At 42.4% G+C, this 18,322-nt stretch overlaps 1 protein-coding gene across 1 annotated transcript in view; it reads left to right on the top strand.

The window, feature by feature from the left end:
• The window catches only part of NID2 (nidogen 2), a 75,749-nt gene that overhangs the window by 4,546 nt on the left and 52,881 nt on the right, over nt 1-18,322 (top strand). Inside the window, exons 2-3 of the mRNA XM_070931671.1 lie at nt 107-412; nt 14,537-14,763. Coding sequence (XP_070787772.1) covers nt 107-412; nt 14,537-14,763 — 533 coding nt within the window. The remainder of the gene's footprint in view (nt 1-106; nt 413-14,536; nt 14,764-18,322) is intronic.

Raw genomic sequence — 18,322 nt, 5'->3', positions numbered from 1 at the left:
GCCAAGGTTGGAGACCCCTGCTTTAATGGATTGAGCAAATCATTCATTTACCATTCAAAAGTGGACATGATTTATCTCGCTATACTTTCATTGACTGCTGTGACAGGTTGGAACCAATGGGATCATTTCAACTCAGGACTTCCCCAGAGAGACCCAATATGTGGACGATGACCTCCCTACAGATTTCCCTGCCATTGCTCCATTTCTCTCAGACATTGACACCAGCCATGGACGAGGTAAAATCTATTACCGGCTGGATGATTCCAGAGAAGTCCTGGAGCAGGCAGCTCAGTTTATCCAAGCAGGATTTCCCACAGCCACCAACTTTGTCCCGCACCATACCTTCATTGTCACCTGGAAGGATGTAGGAGCCTATGAAGAGGTCACCCGCAGCTCTGCACCCTCCAAGCAGGTGAGTTGATGCTTTGTGACATCTTTCTTGTGATTTCTGTCCGTTTTGTCCATGCAGAACAGATATAATGCAGCCATTGGGCCAAGTTGTTAGGATGCTATGAAACCTTCAAAAAATGAGGGGAACTATCAGACATAGAAAGTTGATTGTTACAATTGTTATTTGGGAGGAGGTTAGAAGTTGATGTCACGTGGGACATTTGAACAAGAGCACTTGTGTCCTCATAAGATAGACTGTGGCAAAGGGGAAAGGGGACGGAGAGAACAAGGCTCCAGAATCGCTCTCCTCTCCCTCTGAAAGGCTGAGATAGAAATCGAGTGAGAAATTTGATGTCAATAGATGTCTTTGTCTTGTCAACAAGACTCTTGAATTTTGCTTGGAATGAGATAAGGACATTGTATGTATTATGTTAATAGGCTCTGCAAGTATGGGATTAAATCAGTGTTTTTCCACATCAGCAACTTTAAAATGTGTGGAATTTCCCGGCCAGGATGGGAACTCAGCATGCTGACCTGAGGAATTATGGGAGTTGAGATCCACATGTCTTAAAGATTGTTGAGGCAGAGAAACCCTGGGTCCAGAAAACAGCTGATGATCATTTTTTTACGAGGAAGGAAGGAAGCAAGGAAGGAAAGAAGGAAGTTTGTAGTTCTTTTGAAGTTGCATAGATAATCCTGAAAATCTGAAATTCCGGATGAAACCATAGAAGCACAAAGAAATGTCCTGAATGGGATTTCAAAAGCTGTGAGCCCCATGATGTGACTTTTTAAAAAGAGCATGTATTATATATACTGAAAATCTCTGATTTAATTGCAGACATTTCTTCACAAAAAAAAAAAGTCTTCTAAAAAGCTTCCAGTGTCGGAGCATTTACAACTTCTGGAGGCAAGCCATTCCACTGGTTCATTGTTCTCACCCTTAGGAAATTTCTCTTTCGTTCTAGGTTGCTTCTCTCTTTGATTGGTCTACATCCATTGTTTCTTGTCTTGCCTTCTGGTGCTTTGGAAAATAGGTTGACTCCCTCCTCTTTGTGGCAGCCCCTCAAATATGCTATCATGTCACCCCTAGTCCTTCTTTTCATCAAACTAGACATACCCAATTCCAGCAACCCTTCTTCATATGTTTTAGCCTCCATCCCCTAATCATCTTTGTTGCTCTTCTCTGCACTCTTTCTAGAGTCTCAGTAGAGTCAATAGAAGTAGGAAATGAAGATCCTGAAAAAGTGCTGTAAGGCAGCATTAAACTGGTTGGACAAATAATGTGATCTCAGTGTAAACCTATTTTAGAAGTTAAGGCTGATAAATGAAGATGTTGAGTGGCCTAGTCTAAGTATACCTTTGCACAAAAACAGATTTTCAGATTTTTCCATGTAGCGTGGAAAGAAGTGCTCATGCAGCAAAAGTTTGCATTTATAGAGTTTTCAAAATAAGAGGTCTATATTTTAGACCACTAAGCTTTGTGCGGCATTCTGGTGATGGCTCTCAAAGGAGGAGGGCCTAGGACTAAACAAGTTATGATAAAATATGGATTTGTTAAAATTAATTTAATCCCATGTTCGTAGATACATTCTCTCACTTTTAAGGATGACTTTCCTGTATGGCAGTCTTTTTTTGGTTCATGACCTTGAGGCATGCGTGCTTGTCTGAAAAGAATAGGACTGTTCTCACATTTTGCAGCCAGCAGAGACGACCCTTTGGTGGAGGAAGTGAAGATAATTTCCTATTTTTAAAACTTGCTGCCTTAAATGTTTTTAGTTGGGGATGGTGGGTGGATTGCTCTAAACAACAATGCAATTTATATGTCAGCAGGGAATTGCCCATTTCATATTTTCCATAGCACATGGAAAAGAGACACTAATAACATTCCTATAATGGGACGGGTATGCATTTTGTTGTATTTTGTTTTCAACATGGACTCGCCCACATTAAAAAAGGGAGAAAGAAAATAAGACCAAGCCATTCCTATCCATGGAGGGCTGGCTTTGCTTTTAAAATGTGGAGAAACATCTGAAAAAGTCAGGTTTTTGTTTTTTTAAAAAAAGATCTGTATTGGTTCCCATAGTTAGTACCGTAGGTATATGCAGTTCTTATGAATCTGCCTTTCAGCTTCTTATACCATGTCCCTCTGTAGCTTAAGGCTCGTTCTCATTCCTCTATATCAAGTGGATTGGGAAATGAACATGGTATCTGGAAAACACCCAAAGAGAAGAAATAAAAAAAAAATAAGTCTTGTAAATGATAAACTGATTCTGGTTCAGAGCCTACATTTAGGGCACCATCTCCCTGGGAAACTTGAGAAAATCCAAGGGTGGAAACTTGGATGTAAAGTTCTCCCTCCTTTGCAGAAGCTCCATCCCTGACTTGTGAACACACACCTATGTCCTTCCAGATGTTGTTGAAATACAGCTACCACCATTAGCCCTTAACCATTGTGGCTAGGGCTGTTGAGCATAGTGGTTCAGCCACATCTATAAGGCTCTAAGTTGTGCAATCAGGTTCATCATAGCTGCAAGAGAAGGTAGGGAATAATGGCTTATTGCTTCATCTTGCATGGAAATGGTCAGGTCATGCAGAGGGAAATGTGCAATGTCTTGAAGCTTAGAGTGATTTGGGAAGTAGACTGGATAAGTGATTTTGCAAGCAGGATTAGACCAACAAATGGAATCTTCTCTGTTGCTGACCTAACTTGAAATGGCTAGAATTGAACCTTGGGCCTTTTGCATTCAAATCCATGCTCTTTGCTGTCATCTACTGCTGTGGATTATCTCTGATCAAGCCCTGAATTTAGGTCTTTTCAGTTTTTGAGTTTGAACATGGGATGTTTTGTGCCCTTTTTCCAGTTTCCAAAGAACTGACTGTCCTGGAAGGAGATTTTGAATTAATCACACTACAAACTGATTCACACTTTATTTGGAGGCCCCAAACTGTTTTGGCTAAAGTTTGTTACAGCAATTTCACAAAAGGTGAAAAGGGGAGAATGTGTGTCTCCAAAAACATGGTGGATAAATGCCAGGGATGCACGACTGATGTTGGCTTTTATTTATTTTATTTTATTTTATTTTTATACCACCCTTCTCCAGCAGGACTCAGGGCGGTGAACAGCCGAGATAAAACAGAGCATACAAAATTTTAAAAACAGTTTAAAAGGTAATTAAATAATTTCGGCCCACAATTTAAAACAACCCAGTTAAAACCAATTTCAAATTAAAACCAAAACGGATGGGATCAAGCCAGCCCGGCTAGATGAAATAAATGAGTTTTCAGGGCCCGACAAAAAGTCCGGAGGTCTGGTATCGTGCATATCTCTGGGGGTAGGTCGTTCCAGAGGGCGGGTGTCGCCACAGAGAAGGCTCTCCCCCTGGGGGTCGCCAGCTGACATTGTCTGGCGGACAGCACCCTGAGGAGGCCCTCTCTGTGCGAGCGTACTGGCCGGTGGGAGGCTATTGGTGGCAGAAGGCGGTCTCGTAGATACCCCGGCCCTAAGCCATGGAGCGCTTTAAAGGTGGTCACCAACACCCGGAAGACCACCGGGAGCCAGTGCAGCTCGCGCAGGAAAGGTGTCACATGGGAGCGCCCCGTTGCTCCCATAATCCCCCGCGCGGCGCATTCTGGACCAGCTGGAGTCTCCAGGTGCACCCCAAGGGGAGCCCCATGTAGAGAGCATTGCAGTAGTCCAGGTGGGAAGTGACGAATGCCTGAGTGACCGTGCGTAGGGAGTCCCGATCCAGAAAGGGACGCAACTGGCGTATCAGACGGACCTGATAAAAAGCCCCCCTGGCCACGGCCGTCATATGCTCTTCTAAAGACAGACGTGCATCCAGGAAGATGCCCAAGTTGCGAGCCCCCTCCGTGGGGGCCAACATTTTGTGCATAAATGTTCTGAATTGCTTGGAAACAAGCAATAGTGTTTCACGGCTTGAGAAAAAGGTGATGGTGAGGCTGTAGCATCTTTGCAAAAGACATTTTCTGATTCAGAAACCCATCCATCTGAGCCTCTGAGTATAGGATTCTCTAATGACTCCCTGTCCAGAAAAATAAACTCTGCACCTGCTTTCCCCAAAGGTGCTTTTTAAAAGAGGCAACTGAACTTTCTGGTTTTTGTTTGAAGACGTTTTGCTTCTCATCCAAGAAGCTTCCACAACCCTGAGTGGATGGTGGAGAATGGAAGGATTTATACTACTTGCAGACAGCTGGTCATTTACATTCTTTTAGTGAGTCCTTAAGGTCAACTGGAGGTTTATCTGTGTTCTCAGGGTCACCTGAGTGGTGCAAATCAGTGTGGAGCCTTCTTGGAACTGTTCAAAGGACTGTATTGTAGACTGGAGATAGATGATGTCATATCCCTCCCCCTCTGTTAAGAGAAGGCTGTTCAATTTTGACATAGATGGCCTCTTTGACCCTCTTTCAAACCAGTGGTCCTCTCTGTCCATAATGTGGACTTTGTTGTCTTCAAAAGAGTGGCCTGTGTCTTTTAAATGCAGATGGACATCTGAATCTAATCCTGATGTATTTGTTTTCCTATGTTGTGCCATGCGGTAATGAAGTGGTTGTTTTGTTTCCCCAAAGCTTCTTGGATGAGAAGCGAAACATCTTCAAAGAAAAATCAGGAAGTCCAGTTGCTTCTTGAAAAAGCACTTTTGGGACAAACACGACCTGGATAACTGAGAATCTCTATAGACATTCTGCACCTGCTTAGGATCCTCTTCATTTTTATTTTTTTGTTTCTATATTCCAGTTTTAGATTTGGTGTTGAAAAGAGATGCCCTGGTAAAGGTTCAAGCCCCAGAAGCCCTGATGCCGTTCAAATGCTTATGTAGTTGCTGTAGAAACGTCAAGTTTGCATTCTCAGAGTGTGTTTGAAGTGGCTTTGAGACAAATTATGAATACAGAAGACGGGAATAATCCCTGACAAGCAGCTTTGTTTGCTCACATCTTTCTCAACCCATTTCATCCTTCAAAGTCTAAGAAGAGGACACACAATCTGGGCCCTCTTCTTAGACTTAAGAAGTGTATCTTCAAACTCTGGTGAAAATGGTGTTAAGTAACTGCCGTGTCTTCTGCCTATTTCTTCTGTGACCTTGCAGTCATTGCTTCTTTACCACTAGCAGAAAGAGAGCTTGGACTTTGGCTAGTAGAGCATGTAGAGAAAGAATGCTGAGTGGGTAAATATAAATTAGGTTAGAGTGTAGCTGGTGTGCGAAGCACAATCTTCACATTGGAGGTCTTTAAAAGGGGCTGGAAATAAAATTGGTCATTCATTCATTCATTCATTCATTCATTCATTCACTAACTCATTCACTCATTCATTCATTCAATTTCTATAGTTATCCAACTCAACCAATTGACTGGCTCACAGTTATAGGATAGTAAAATTTTACAACCATTTTAAAGAATTAAGACAATAAACAATCCTCAAATAAATAAATACAAATGGTAGCTGTGACGATGTAATGCCACTATATGAGTCTGTGGTGCAATCAGACCGCTGCAGTCCAAAAAGAAAAGACATAAATGATCCACAGAATGAATGCCAATCCATGAGGAAAGACTTTGGGATTTCTGAGCTTTTAAAACAATGATGGGGAAACAGTTTATAGCCAGGAGTTGTATTCCACAGATCTTGGAGGAGCAAGGGCAGAGAGAAAAGTGAATTCCATTCTCTCTGTGTGTGGAATTGCCTTTTCCTTTTAGAGTTTTTTTGAAATGGGAGGATGTGTAAAGGAAAGCTTGTTTTCAACATTATGTTCGGCTCATTTTAGATCTGCTCTAATGGTTTTTATGTTTCCTATCTCAAATTGGCAGGAAAGTGGATTTTTGCAGTGCAATGGACAAAGGGTTTAAGGTTGCATGTGATCCTGGTACTATGGCCTGTCCCTCTGGTTTGGAAGAAGGAGAATTAACAATGATGCATGATAAGCATCTAAATGTAGGAAAAACGAAAGAGGAGATGCTTATTTTTAGCCCAATCTCAGGTCATCCATCGGAGCTGAAGATTGAAAGATGGACAAAAATACTTCTTAAAAACTCTACTGTTAAAGAAGACATTTTGCTGCATATCAGTGATTTTTTTCCCCAATGTGCATTGTTTTAAAAGAGGGTTAGACACATTCCTGGAGTTTATCAGTAGCTTCTGATCATGGTGGTTATATTTTAACTTCAAAGTTAAGCAGTAGTGGGATTCAAATCCCGTCGCTACTGGTTTGCTCGTGGGTGTGCACAGAAGCTTCTGCACATGCGCAGAGATGTCCGGATGGGTGGGTGGAACCTCCTGCCACTGCCACTACCGGTTTGCCCGATCTGGGGTGAATCGGTAGCAACCCACCACTGAAGGTAGAGTCCTGTTGGTGGGTTCCCTTCAGTGGTGGGTTTCAAATTTTTTTACTACTGGTTTTGTGGGTGTGGCTTGGTGGGTGTGGCATGACTTGGTGGTGTGGCTTGGTGGGCATGGCAGGGGAAGGATAATGCAAAATCTCCTTTTCCACCCCACTCTAGGGGAAGGATACTGCAAAATCCCCATTTCCTCCTGATCAGCTGGGAATTGGGAAGCAGGGAACGGATGGGGGAGGGACCAGTCAGAATTTTTACTACCAGTTCTCTGAACTACTCAACATTTCTGCTACCGGTTCTCCAGAACTGGTCAGAACCTGCTGAAACCCACCTCTGGTTCCCTTGAATCTGGTTGGTATTAGCAGGAATGCAATTACGAACAAGAAATACTTTGGTCTGACCAACGTGAGGCTCTTTGTATGTTGAACCAAGTGGAGGAGTCACCAGAAGACACATTTGCAATAGAAGGTGCAGGAGGGGAATTACTAACCAGGTATATGTTTTCTAGCAGGGTATGGTGGCAAATTTTGGTCCCCCTTTTCCCCCCTCCTCCACAATATTGTTCCTCCAGAAGGAGTGGTAGAATGTGCCCCTTTTGTGTCACCCATTCTCAAAAGTCCTTTGAAAGTGGCTTTGTAAATCAGCATCCAACTGACCTTTGCTGTTGCCCTTTGACCCTTAAGCCCCTGGATCCTTTTATCTGTCAATTTTCCCCTTTAAAGCTCTCAGCGAGCTATTGGTTTCCTTGTGACCCTTGTTTGTTCTTTCACCCTCCATTTGTTTGCTAAGGGCACGATCCACCCACGGTGGGGGAGGGGAGGGGAGTTCTCTTCAGCAGTACTGTACACCAGAGTTACAGAGGAGCAGCTTCTGGCAGGATTCCTACGTGCTTTTCATTCTTGGCAAAAGAGATTTCTGCAGAGCTTCTCCAGCAGATCAGGCCCTGAATCGTGTCCTGCTTGGTCTTAGTGCCTTCGTGCCAAATTCCCTCCTTCCCCCTCCCTGCCTTATTTGCCCAGGTTTCTAACTCCCCGGTGTTTTTCCTTCCCAAATCTCTCCCTCCCAAACTCACCCAAATTAGCCCTGTTTACACAGCTCAGCAGTTCTGTATGTCTGCCTATGTGCCATTTGACAACAATCCCTCCTTTGTAACCCTGACAGGAATGATGAAGGCTTGCCATCTGAAAATGCTCAGAATCTGCGAAATGAGAGCCCCTCCCTGATCTCTGGTTAGCACTGAGAGCAAATGGCTGAGGCCCACAAACTTCTTTCCATGACTTTACAATATCTTGTTCCTGTTAGGGAAAAAAACCACCCCAGCATTAAAAGAACTCTAGCCCAGGGGCCTCCAACCTTGACAACTTTAAGACTTGTGGACTTCAACTCCCAGAATTCCTCAGCCAGCAAAGCTGGGAGTTGAAGTCCACAAGTCTTAAAGTTGCCAAGGTTGGAGACTCCTGTTCTAGCCAATGCTTTTTTGAGAGAAGCCAACCCAACCCTCAGTGGTTGCGTACCTGCTTTGCAAGAAGAAAATGCAGGGTTTGAGCCCCACATGTCCAAGAGCTGCACTGTAGAAGACTTTTTCTTAACAGTTTATGAGTTGCTTAGTTTGCTACATCATAGTCCTGTTCTGGAAGAATGAAAGGGGATGGAGCCTTTAGGTGAGCTTAACCTTGGTTCCAAGGTGCCATGGAAAATAGTTTTGAGTTAGGATGATGGGAACCTGAGCTGGCTCAAGATAGTTTTTGGCCCATGAAAAGTATCAGATGATTTATCTAGTTTGTCTTGGTTTTGTGCCCAAAAGCCAATTCACCCTTGGGGTGTGGGGTTGAGTTGAGATAGGGTTATACAACAGCATATCGATCTGAAACATGAATTATTTTTGTTGGGGATTTTACCAGAAACTTACAGTAAAGAAAATGTATATTTGATAATTCACGTAATAACTGCAGCTAGGATTGTATTTGCACAAAATTGGAAAAATGAAGAGATCCTTATGGATGAGAATGTGATTAGGAAAATATTAGAATGTGCAGAAATGAATAGGTTAACACTTGAAATTAAAGAGAAGGAACAATTTGATTATTATAACATATGGGAATTATTTTATCAATGGTTAGAGAATAAATATCAAAAGTAGAAAAAAGCAGAGGAGTGAAATAGAGAAAATGTTTTAATAAAGTTAAATAAGTTAAGAAGAGGACTGTTATAGCGTTAGGTATGGTATATATTACTATTAGCATTAAGTTAAGAATAGATAAAATAATAAATATGACTCTAAATTGTAACTGTTATTGTATAAAATATTTGCACAAAATATTTGTACCCAGACGACACACTGTTTAATGGAAGATGATGTTTGAATCAAAATTGGAAAAAAAAGAAAGAAGCTGAGCTGGCTCAAGATAGTTTTTGGCCCATGAAAAGTATCAGATGATTTGTCTAATTTGTCTTGGTTTTGTGCCCAAAAGCCAATTCACCCTTGGGGTGTGGGGTTGAGTTGAGATAGGGTTAAACTATGCTTTAACTCTTAAGTAGGACACTGCACTGTACTTGAGGTGGTAAGATGAGGCACAGACTAGCCTAGCCATATGGCACATATAAAGCTGTATTCAGTATCTCTGCCTGTTTCCTTCCACTCCATTCTCCTCCCAGCAGATGACAGGGGAGACATCTGTTTCCCTTGGCAGCCATGTCTCTAGGAAAATGCATCAGGCATTAAAGAGTCTTCTGAGATGATTCTTGCATTGTTTCCACTGCTAGGGCTGAAATATACAGCAGGCTTTTGTACATGGGTCAAGAATTGGTTGGACAATGAGAAGTACTTCCTAGGATGTTGAGGTATGACCATTAGATAATCTGGAGCAAACTTCGCAACTTTAAGATGTGTGGACTTCAACTCCCAGAATTCCTCAGCAAGCATTGGGAGTTGAAGTCTACACATCTTAAAGCTACTAAGTTTGAAGAAAAACTGATCTGGAGGAATTCTTGAGCTGACAGGCAATGGGATGCCGAAACTGATTTAAACATATCTTGGGAAATAAACAAGCTTCAAGAATCCATGTTCCATTAGATCAGGGGTGGGCAATTGTGGTTCTTTTACAACCTGTGGACTTCAACTCCCAGAATTCCTGAGACAGCCAAGAGCCACAATTGCCCACCCCTGCATTAGACAATCAATTTCTAAACTATAATATGGGAATAATCTTATTACTGGTGTCCTTTTATATATATAAGAGAGGCATTGTCTTCGGCTACAAACAGTATTGTGAAATGTGAATACAGTATGACTTTTGGGGATCTCAGGCATGGTAATTTGCAAAGAAATGGTAATAATTTTTAGGTTGTGTCTCTTTCCTGAATCCTTTCCTATGGGACAACTCTTATACAGTCATTCAAGAAATCTGAAGAACATCTGGTTGAGAAGAGAGACCTAGGGATTAGAAGATTTCCTTGAATGCAAAGGTTTTGAGCTTGAATATTGGACAAACTCAATTCTGTCATTAGACGGATAGAGCAAATGGTTCCCAATACTCTGAATGTCAGTATGTTCTGACAATCTCTAGTTGCCATCATTGATGGTGGCAAGGCTTGGAAAGATTCTCATATAGTGTTCTGGAGATTAGAGGAATCAAATGGCTTTCCCTGGTTACTTAGAATCATAAAATCATAGGGCTGGAGGGGACCTTGGATGTCTTCTAATTCAAACCCCTGCTCAAGGCAGGAGAATTTATATCATCTCGGACAGATAATTGCCCAATATTTTCTTGGAAACCTCCAGCAATGGAGGGAGGCAAGACATCCCACTGATTAATTGTTCTCACTGTTAGGAAATTTCTCCTTAATTCCAGGTTGGATCTCTCTTTAACAAGCTTTCACCCATTGCTTCTTGTCATACTCTCATGTGCTTTGGGGCAGGGGTCTCCAACCATGGCAACTTTAAGACTTGTGGACTTCAACTCCCAGAGTTCCTCTTTGCTGGCTGAGGAACTCTGGGAGTTGAAGTCCACAAGTCTTAAAAGTTGCCATGGTTGGAGACCCCTGCTTTGGGAAATAGGTTAACTCATTCTTCTCTATGACAGTCCTTCAAGTACTGGAAGATAACTATCATGTAAACCCAGTCCGCTTTGTTCGACTAGACACAACTAGTTCCCTTAACTGTTCATTGTACAATTTAGCCTCCAGATCTCTTATTATCTTTGTTACTCTTTCTACTCTTTCTAGAATCTCAGCAACCTTTTTGTATTATGGTGACCAGAATTGGAAACCGTATTCCGAGTGTGGCCTCACTAGTGCAATATAAAGTGGTACTATCTCTTCTCCTTAAGTTGATGCTATCCCTCTCTTGATAGAGCCTAGGACTCCATTGGCCTTTTTGGCAGCCACAACACACTGCTGGCTCATACCTAAGTGGCTGTCCTCTAGAACATCTAGATCCCTCTTACATCTAGATTCTCTAGAACATCTAGATCTCTCTTTCCTGCTGCTGAGCGAATCTATACCTGTGCATTTGGTTTTGCCTGCCTAAGTGTAGGACCTTACTTTTCTCACCACTGAACTGCATTTTGATGGCTAGGTCCCTATGTTCAAGTCTGTCAAGATCCTTCTGAATCTTGAGTCTATCTTCCAAAAGTGTTAGCAATTCCCTCCAGCTTTTTCCAGCTAGTGATGTCAAGCTGATTGGTCTGTCATTTCCTGGATAGTTTTTTATGCTTTAAAATTATGACTACTTGAGGCAAGTGAAAAATAGTTGTCACGGACAATGAAATACTAAAAATAATTTATATGACTGAAGTTGCTATGGAGCTCAGCATCTGCTCTTTCATGAACAGAAAGCTTTTTCTAAAATGGCTAGATTTTCAATGCTTAATTTGGGCTGTGTTCAACCCTTGGATTAATATGTCAAGAGATACTATCTTTTTTATTTATTTACTTAGCACTTATAAAGCAATGTTTTGAGAAGGGAACGAAAAAGATCTTGGCCAGAAGCTTCCTAATTTCGTTAGGGATGTCCAATTTCTGTATTCTTGGGAGCCATCCAGGTCTCCAGATGTATATTTTTAAATGCAACCTGGCTTGCTTGCATTGGGTCAGGGATGTTAGAAGGTCCACAATCCCAAGGGATGCTGAACTACAATGCCCAGATTCCTTACCAAATTGTTAGGGGAGATCAGGAGTTATGCAGTTATTCTGTAACGTATAAGATACTATTGGAGAAAGGTCTCCATGGCTGTTCAGATAAGATGTAGCAGGTAGGTACATACGTTGAAAAATTTCACCTGTTCTGTGGTTCCTTACAAAACTCTTCACATGTTCATAGTATTGTTTAGTGGTTCTTGTTTAGTGCTTCTCTTCATTTAGGAACTAGCTCAGGGGTGAAATGCTACTGGTTCGCACCGGTTTGGGTGAACTGGTAGGGGTGGCGGTGGGTGGTTCAGCGAACCAGTAGCGACCGCAGCATGAAGCTCCGTCCACCTGTCCAGACGTCATTACTTCCTGGCTTTAACCAGAAAGTAACCTGTTTTTGAAAATTGCATATGATGCGTGCATACTTCCGAACGGGTAGAGAAGGTAAGTAGATTTCACCTTTGAACTAGCTGATAACCCGGCATTGCCCGGGTATTTATTTATCCCAATCCTGTATCAGACAGGAAGAGCAACTTCACCCTGAGCCCTGATTTTAGTGAGAATTAAATTAGTTAAAAATGTTTTCCCTGTGCCCCCAGAAGTGTCAAGTAAAATAATACCACCTTGTTGTTTTGCTAGCTGATCCATGATCATTTGGAATGCTTTTTTCTGATCTTGATTTAGAATTGGCTTCTTGTCCGCGATATATGCACTAAGCTGTTCGATGTTGTATCTTCTCTTCTAATTCTTCTCTTCTATGTAATCTGCGTGAAGTACGTCATGTTGATCTTGTAGTAGTGCAGGCAGGCTGAGTTGCAGTAATGTTTTATTGATCATGGCCATACATTTGTCCTCAAGAATAATCGAAACCTTATTGAAAATGTCCGGACCAAACATAATTTCTAATCTTGGATTTTCCCTCTTACCAGAGGGAGCACCCTTATGGAGTACTGTGAAGCTGGTACCATGGCAACTCCACTGTGCTGTACAGTAGAAGCAATTTTAAGGCAGTAAAGTAGAAGCCATTTTAAGGCACAACAGGCTGTATCTTAACAGAACACCCCCCTCCCCCGAGGGGTGTTAGGGGTGTCTTACCCCCACAGTATTTGTTTCCAGGGAGTAAGTCATCTGTTTAGCAAGTTTGGTTGAAATTGCTCAAGGCATTCCAGAGTTATGCTGGAACACACACACACACACACACACACACACACACACACACACACACGCACAGCCATTTATATATATATATATATATATATATATATATATATATATATATATATATATATATATAGAGAGAGAGAGAGAGAGAGAGAGAGAGAGAGAGAGAGAGAGAGAGAGAGAGATGACATGGCTCAATGGTAAGGCCCATGGTTACACAGGCAAAGCCTGAGATTTAGCTTCTCCTCATTCAGTCACAGAATCCTGTCCACCTGAGGATTTGAGTTGTGAATTTTATGCTGCAAATATGAGTAAAGTCTTCTCCCTTTTTTGGTTATCAAGCTTTGCAGCTTTCACTTCTGTTTTTGGCCTGGATGGAAACTCTTCCTGAAATCGAAATCTCTCTTCTGATTCCCAAGTGGGTGATTACGAAAAAGAGGAAAATATTTTTCCCTTGTAGCTGGGAAAAAAGAAACGTACTAAAGGCCAGGAAGATAAAACAGGAGGACAGAAAGATAAATTATGGCAAGGCAACTTTATAAGGGCTTGAGATCTGGGTGGAAAAAAAGTGGAAGGGAAATCTCCTTCATGATTAATTACAGAGATCTTACTTCTTAATTAATTTTTTTAAAAAATAAATGATTGTATTTATTTTCAATACATTCAGCATTTATAGTATCTTCTCTTAATCCGGTGTGTAGTGTGCAAGCTGGAAACACTTGAAACTGTAGGCCCGCTGCATCTAGAGGACATATTAATTTAATGAGTTGTGCAAACCCAGAAAATTAAACTAAATGATAAGTGTAGGAGTGACGTCAGTAGTTCATATTAGCTTTCCCAGGGACAAACAGAATGCAAGGGAAAAAACCCGTAATACAGAATTGCAGATAAAAAAAGAGGGAATGGGTTAATTTCTTAATTAAAATGGGGGCAGAGAGCAGAGTTATTAAAATGTTTTGAAGAACAAGAGTTCAAAGAACTGAATAAACTTTCCTCCACATAAATCTTTACAATGGCCCTGTGAAGTGAGGTAGTATAATTTCCCTTGTATTGCAGATGCAAGATATGCAGGATTCTAGGAGTAAGGTCATGGAGCGAGTTGATGAGAAAAGGAAGATCTGAATTTGATGTTTGTACTTGTAACCACAAAATTACATCTTGCTCCCTTAATGATGTTTGTACTCTTGCCTATGGAGATTCTCAGTCATCCAGGTCGGGGTTGTTTGAGAGGTGCTTTTTCAAAAGGCAACTGGACTTCCTTTGTTTTTCCTTGAAGACATTTCGCTTCCCATCCAAGAAGCTGCTAATTCTACTTCAGTCCGAATTGAAGAAGCTTCTTGGGTGAGAAGTGAAACATCTTCGAGGAAAAACAAAGTCCAGGTGCCTTTGGAAAAAACACCTTTGGGACATGTTGTCCTCTTGGACTAACCCAGGTTTAATTTACCTATCACTCTTCTTTAGGGATGTCAGAATTTAATCCCCTTGTTTTCTTTTTTTTTATGCTTTGCAGCGTAACACCTTCCAGGCTGTCTTAGCCTACAATGATGCAGATGCCTATGCTCTTTTCCTCTATCCTGAAGATGGGCTCCAGTTCTTTGGAACACGTCCCAAGGAATCTTATAATGTCCACTTGGAGCTCCCAGCTCGAGTTGGCTTCAGCAGAGGGGATTACCAACGGAGGGAAGGACCTTACCTCAGCATCACCAGCAGTGAACAATCTGTCAAAAACCTCTATCAGTAAGTAACTGCTATGAGGCTTTCCATTTGAGTATTGTTTGTGTCAGTCCTACAAAGTAGACCTGATTAAGGCTCCACAGCAGGGGTGGGTTCTAAATTTTTTTTACTACCGGTTCTGTGGGCGTGGCTTATTTTGTGGGCGTGGCTTGATGGTCATGTGACAATTATTTAGGATTTAACAGAGGTACTGGTCTACCAGGCTTTTAACTGCTTGCAGAGCTGTACCGATCTACCCATTTATTTTTGCAGGCACTGATCTACTCATGTATTTTTGCAGGCACCTGTCTACTCATTTGTTTTCTTTTAACACTGATCAGCTGTAGGGCGGCCCTTTGAAGCCCCCTGGCAAGAGTTTAAACAGTTTTTTTCCCTCTAGCCATCAGCTGGGACTCAGGAGGCAGCAATAGATTGGGGGTGGGGCCAAATAAAAGGTAAGAATAACACGGGGGGTGGGGGGGCGCGGGGGGGGCAGGTGACATCGTATTGTCACCGCTACCGGCTCGGGAGAACCGGGCTGAACCGGGAGGAACCCACCACTGCTCCACAGGGTCCATTAGAATTCTGTTGAGATAGGCTCTAGTAAAAGGATCTTGCAAATCTGACTACGTTTCTCCCCCTCCCCCGCTCCCTTATACCCTAAGGCAGGGGTGTCAAACTTGCATCATCACAGCAGCGTCATGTGATGTATCATGACTTTTCCCCCCTTCACCAAACCAGGCATGGGCATGGCCAGTGTGTGACATATCTGGCCTGCGGCCCGCCTTAGGACAACCCTACCCTAAGGAGTCAGGAGAATGCCCATCTCTTTCTCCTATTCTCTCTCCACCTCCCAGCTTAACATGTGCATCTTCTGCACCTGCTGTTCTTCTAACAGCTTCTGGTTGCCTTCTCTGAAGTCATCTCCATGGCTTCTGTTGGAAGAAATGTCCATCTGGGTTCAGTTCCAAGTGGGGAGAAAGACACTGGAAACATGGAAGCTGCTTGGAAAGATGGTTTAATGGTGGAGTGGACAGGACCATATGGTTTGAGATCCTGGGCAAAAAAGCACATGGGTGTGAGAGAGAGAGATACCCTCTCTTGGGCCCTGCCTTAGAGTTTCCTGTTCCTGTAAAAGAAATGTATCCCATTGGCTGTCAGACTCCTAGGGGGCGGGGGTATTAGCTACCTTTGTACGCTGTCTATGTCCCAGGCTTGGTTGAGTCGTGCTGGGTGATGTAATCTTCCCATGTGCCATGTGGTGAGATGGGTAGAGGACTAATCCTATCATGTCCTGAAGGCCATGTCTTAATCCCATAACCCTGGAGTTGAAGGTGGGGGGGGGGAGAGCTGCAGGAAGTTGCTTTGTCTTTAAAAGCATGATTCTCCTTTTCTCATCCAAGGAAATATGATATTCTGCCTTTTTAATATTTCCCAGAATATTTCATTCTTCTAGGAGGGGAATGGATGCTAACTTCCTACACTTCTATAATCTGCCACTTAGGGATATATTGATATCATTAAAGATTTGGATAGTGAAAGGAAACAAGATTGGAGAGAAAACATTTAGCTCAATCTTGATCTGAAAGGTTCTGGGGGGGGGGGAATGGAGCAAAACTCTCTTCTTTGGCTGAAACCCAGGAGTACTTTGTGGTGTGTAAAAAGGCCTCTGCCTCCTTACAGTGGAAGTAAATGAGCTGCTCCTTGCACAGTGTTCCTGATGGCTGAGGCTAAGTGAGAAGAGAGCTGCCTGAAACGATTTGAATCCCACTTTGGGATTGCTTTTAATAATAAAGTGGGCTGTAGATTTCATAAACAAACATCTAAATAAAACAGGAAGCCTGGATGTCCAGCTGCACTTTGCTCCCTTTTATTGACTTTTATCCAATATTTATGTACTGGTGCACTAGTGGTGTCTACATGGTATGGCGTGAATGTGCAGGCATGAAAACAAGATGGCAGTCACAGCAGCGTGATCAGTCCTTGTCCTTTTTATTCATGCGCTGATATTGTATGCCCATATAAGAAGGTGAGTTGTGCTGCTACAAAGGCATTTTTTTTGACACCTGCCAATTACTCTCATTTCTAACAATGTGAGAAATACATCTCATGCCTCTTACAACAGACTAGCATTTTCTCTGGTACCTTTCCTTTCTTTTCTTTTGCCAACAATAGTATTTTTTTAGATGGGATGCATTCAGATTTTCAATTTGAGATGTTGTGCTACCTTAAACTTAATTTATTTATTTGCTTGTTTTTTTTAGATTTAAATTTTGCCTTTTGTTCAGGAGATAATGGCAGTGTGCATAACACTCCCTACTCCTATTTCTCCCTATAACCTGTGAGTGGATTGAGGTGTGAGTGTGTGATTGGCTCAAAGTCATTCAGTGAGCTTCCGTGGCTGAGAGTGGACTAAAAATTGAATCTCGGCTGCCAGCCTAACATCTTAATCACTACACCAGTTCAGTGGTAGTGGCTAGAGGGGGTATTTACCCAGTTCGTACCGGTTTGGGCAAACCGGTAGTGGCGACCTGTGGGTGGGGTGGGGTCCCTGCCCCTGCCCCCTCCCACCGCCTACCTGTCCACCCGCTCAGGTGCAATCCCATCCTATATCACTGTGTTTTTGATGCCACACCAGTGGTGGGTTTCAAATTTTTTTTACTACTGGTTCTGTGGGTGTGGCTTAGTGGGCGTGGTGTGGTTTGGTGGGCATGGCTTGGTGGCGTGGCAGGGGAAGGATACTGCAAAATCCCCATTTCCTCCCGATCATCTGGGACTCAAGAGGCAGAGAATAGTTGGGGGAGGTGCCAGACAGAGGTGGTATTTACCGGTTCTCCGAACTACTCAAAATTTCTGCTACTGGTTCTCCAGAACTGGTCAGAATCTGCTGAAACCCACCTCTGTACCACACACATGCGTGGATGTCGCACGTGAGCGAATTGCCGTGTTGTTTGACGTCGCATGCATATGCAGATGGTGTGCGCACGAGCGAAGCGAGCACCCACATTTCCGGTGCTGGGCGAACTGGTTGCTACAGTATGTGAAGTTCACCTCTGGTAGTGGCTAACTATATATGAAGGTAAATCTGTCCTAAGAAACACTCTGCCATTTGCAGTGCACTGCCATTGGAATGTTTCAGTACATTTTTGATTCATGGAGAGTAAACATGAGCCCAACTGTGTTCAATATGTAACACCCGTGGTTAATCATCGGTTATGAATCCTAGAATCCTCTGTCTCATTCCTCTATTTTTATTTACTCTAGATGTTTATATACTGTGTCCTCATCATCCATAAGAGATTCCAGGACATTCATAAAATTATACAAAGCAAATACAGGTTAATAGCAGTAATGAAAATAATATAAGGCATAACGACTGTGAAACCAGCAAACAAAATCAATCAACTGGTCAAGATTTATTTAGGTTAAGCGTAATATTTACAATCCCTGGGCAAACAGGAATGTTTTTGATTTAGAGCCAAAGTAAAGGCAAATTTGGCACAAATACAATCCTTTGCCTCTATAGAAGGGATCTTCAGCAAGCAAACTGGTTTGGAAAAGATTTATAGACTAAAGATCATAA

The sequence above is a fragment of the Pituophis catenifer genome, unplaced genomic scaffold, assembly GCF_029215685.1.
Source record: "Pituophis catenifer annectens isolate HBS135680 unplaced genomic scaffold, rPitCat1.0.hap2 SCAF_1, whole genome shotgun sequence".
Lineage (NCBI taxonomy): Eukaryota > Metazoa > Chordata > Lepidosauria > Squamata > Colubridae > Pituophis > Pituophis catenifer.
Note: the sequence above shows the minus strand (reverse complement) of the source record. Positions and strands in the feature narration are given on the sequence as shown.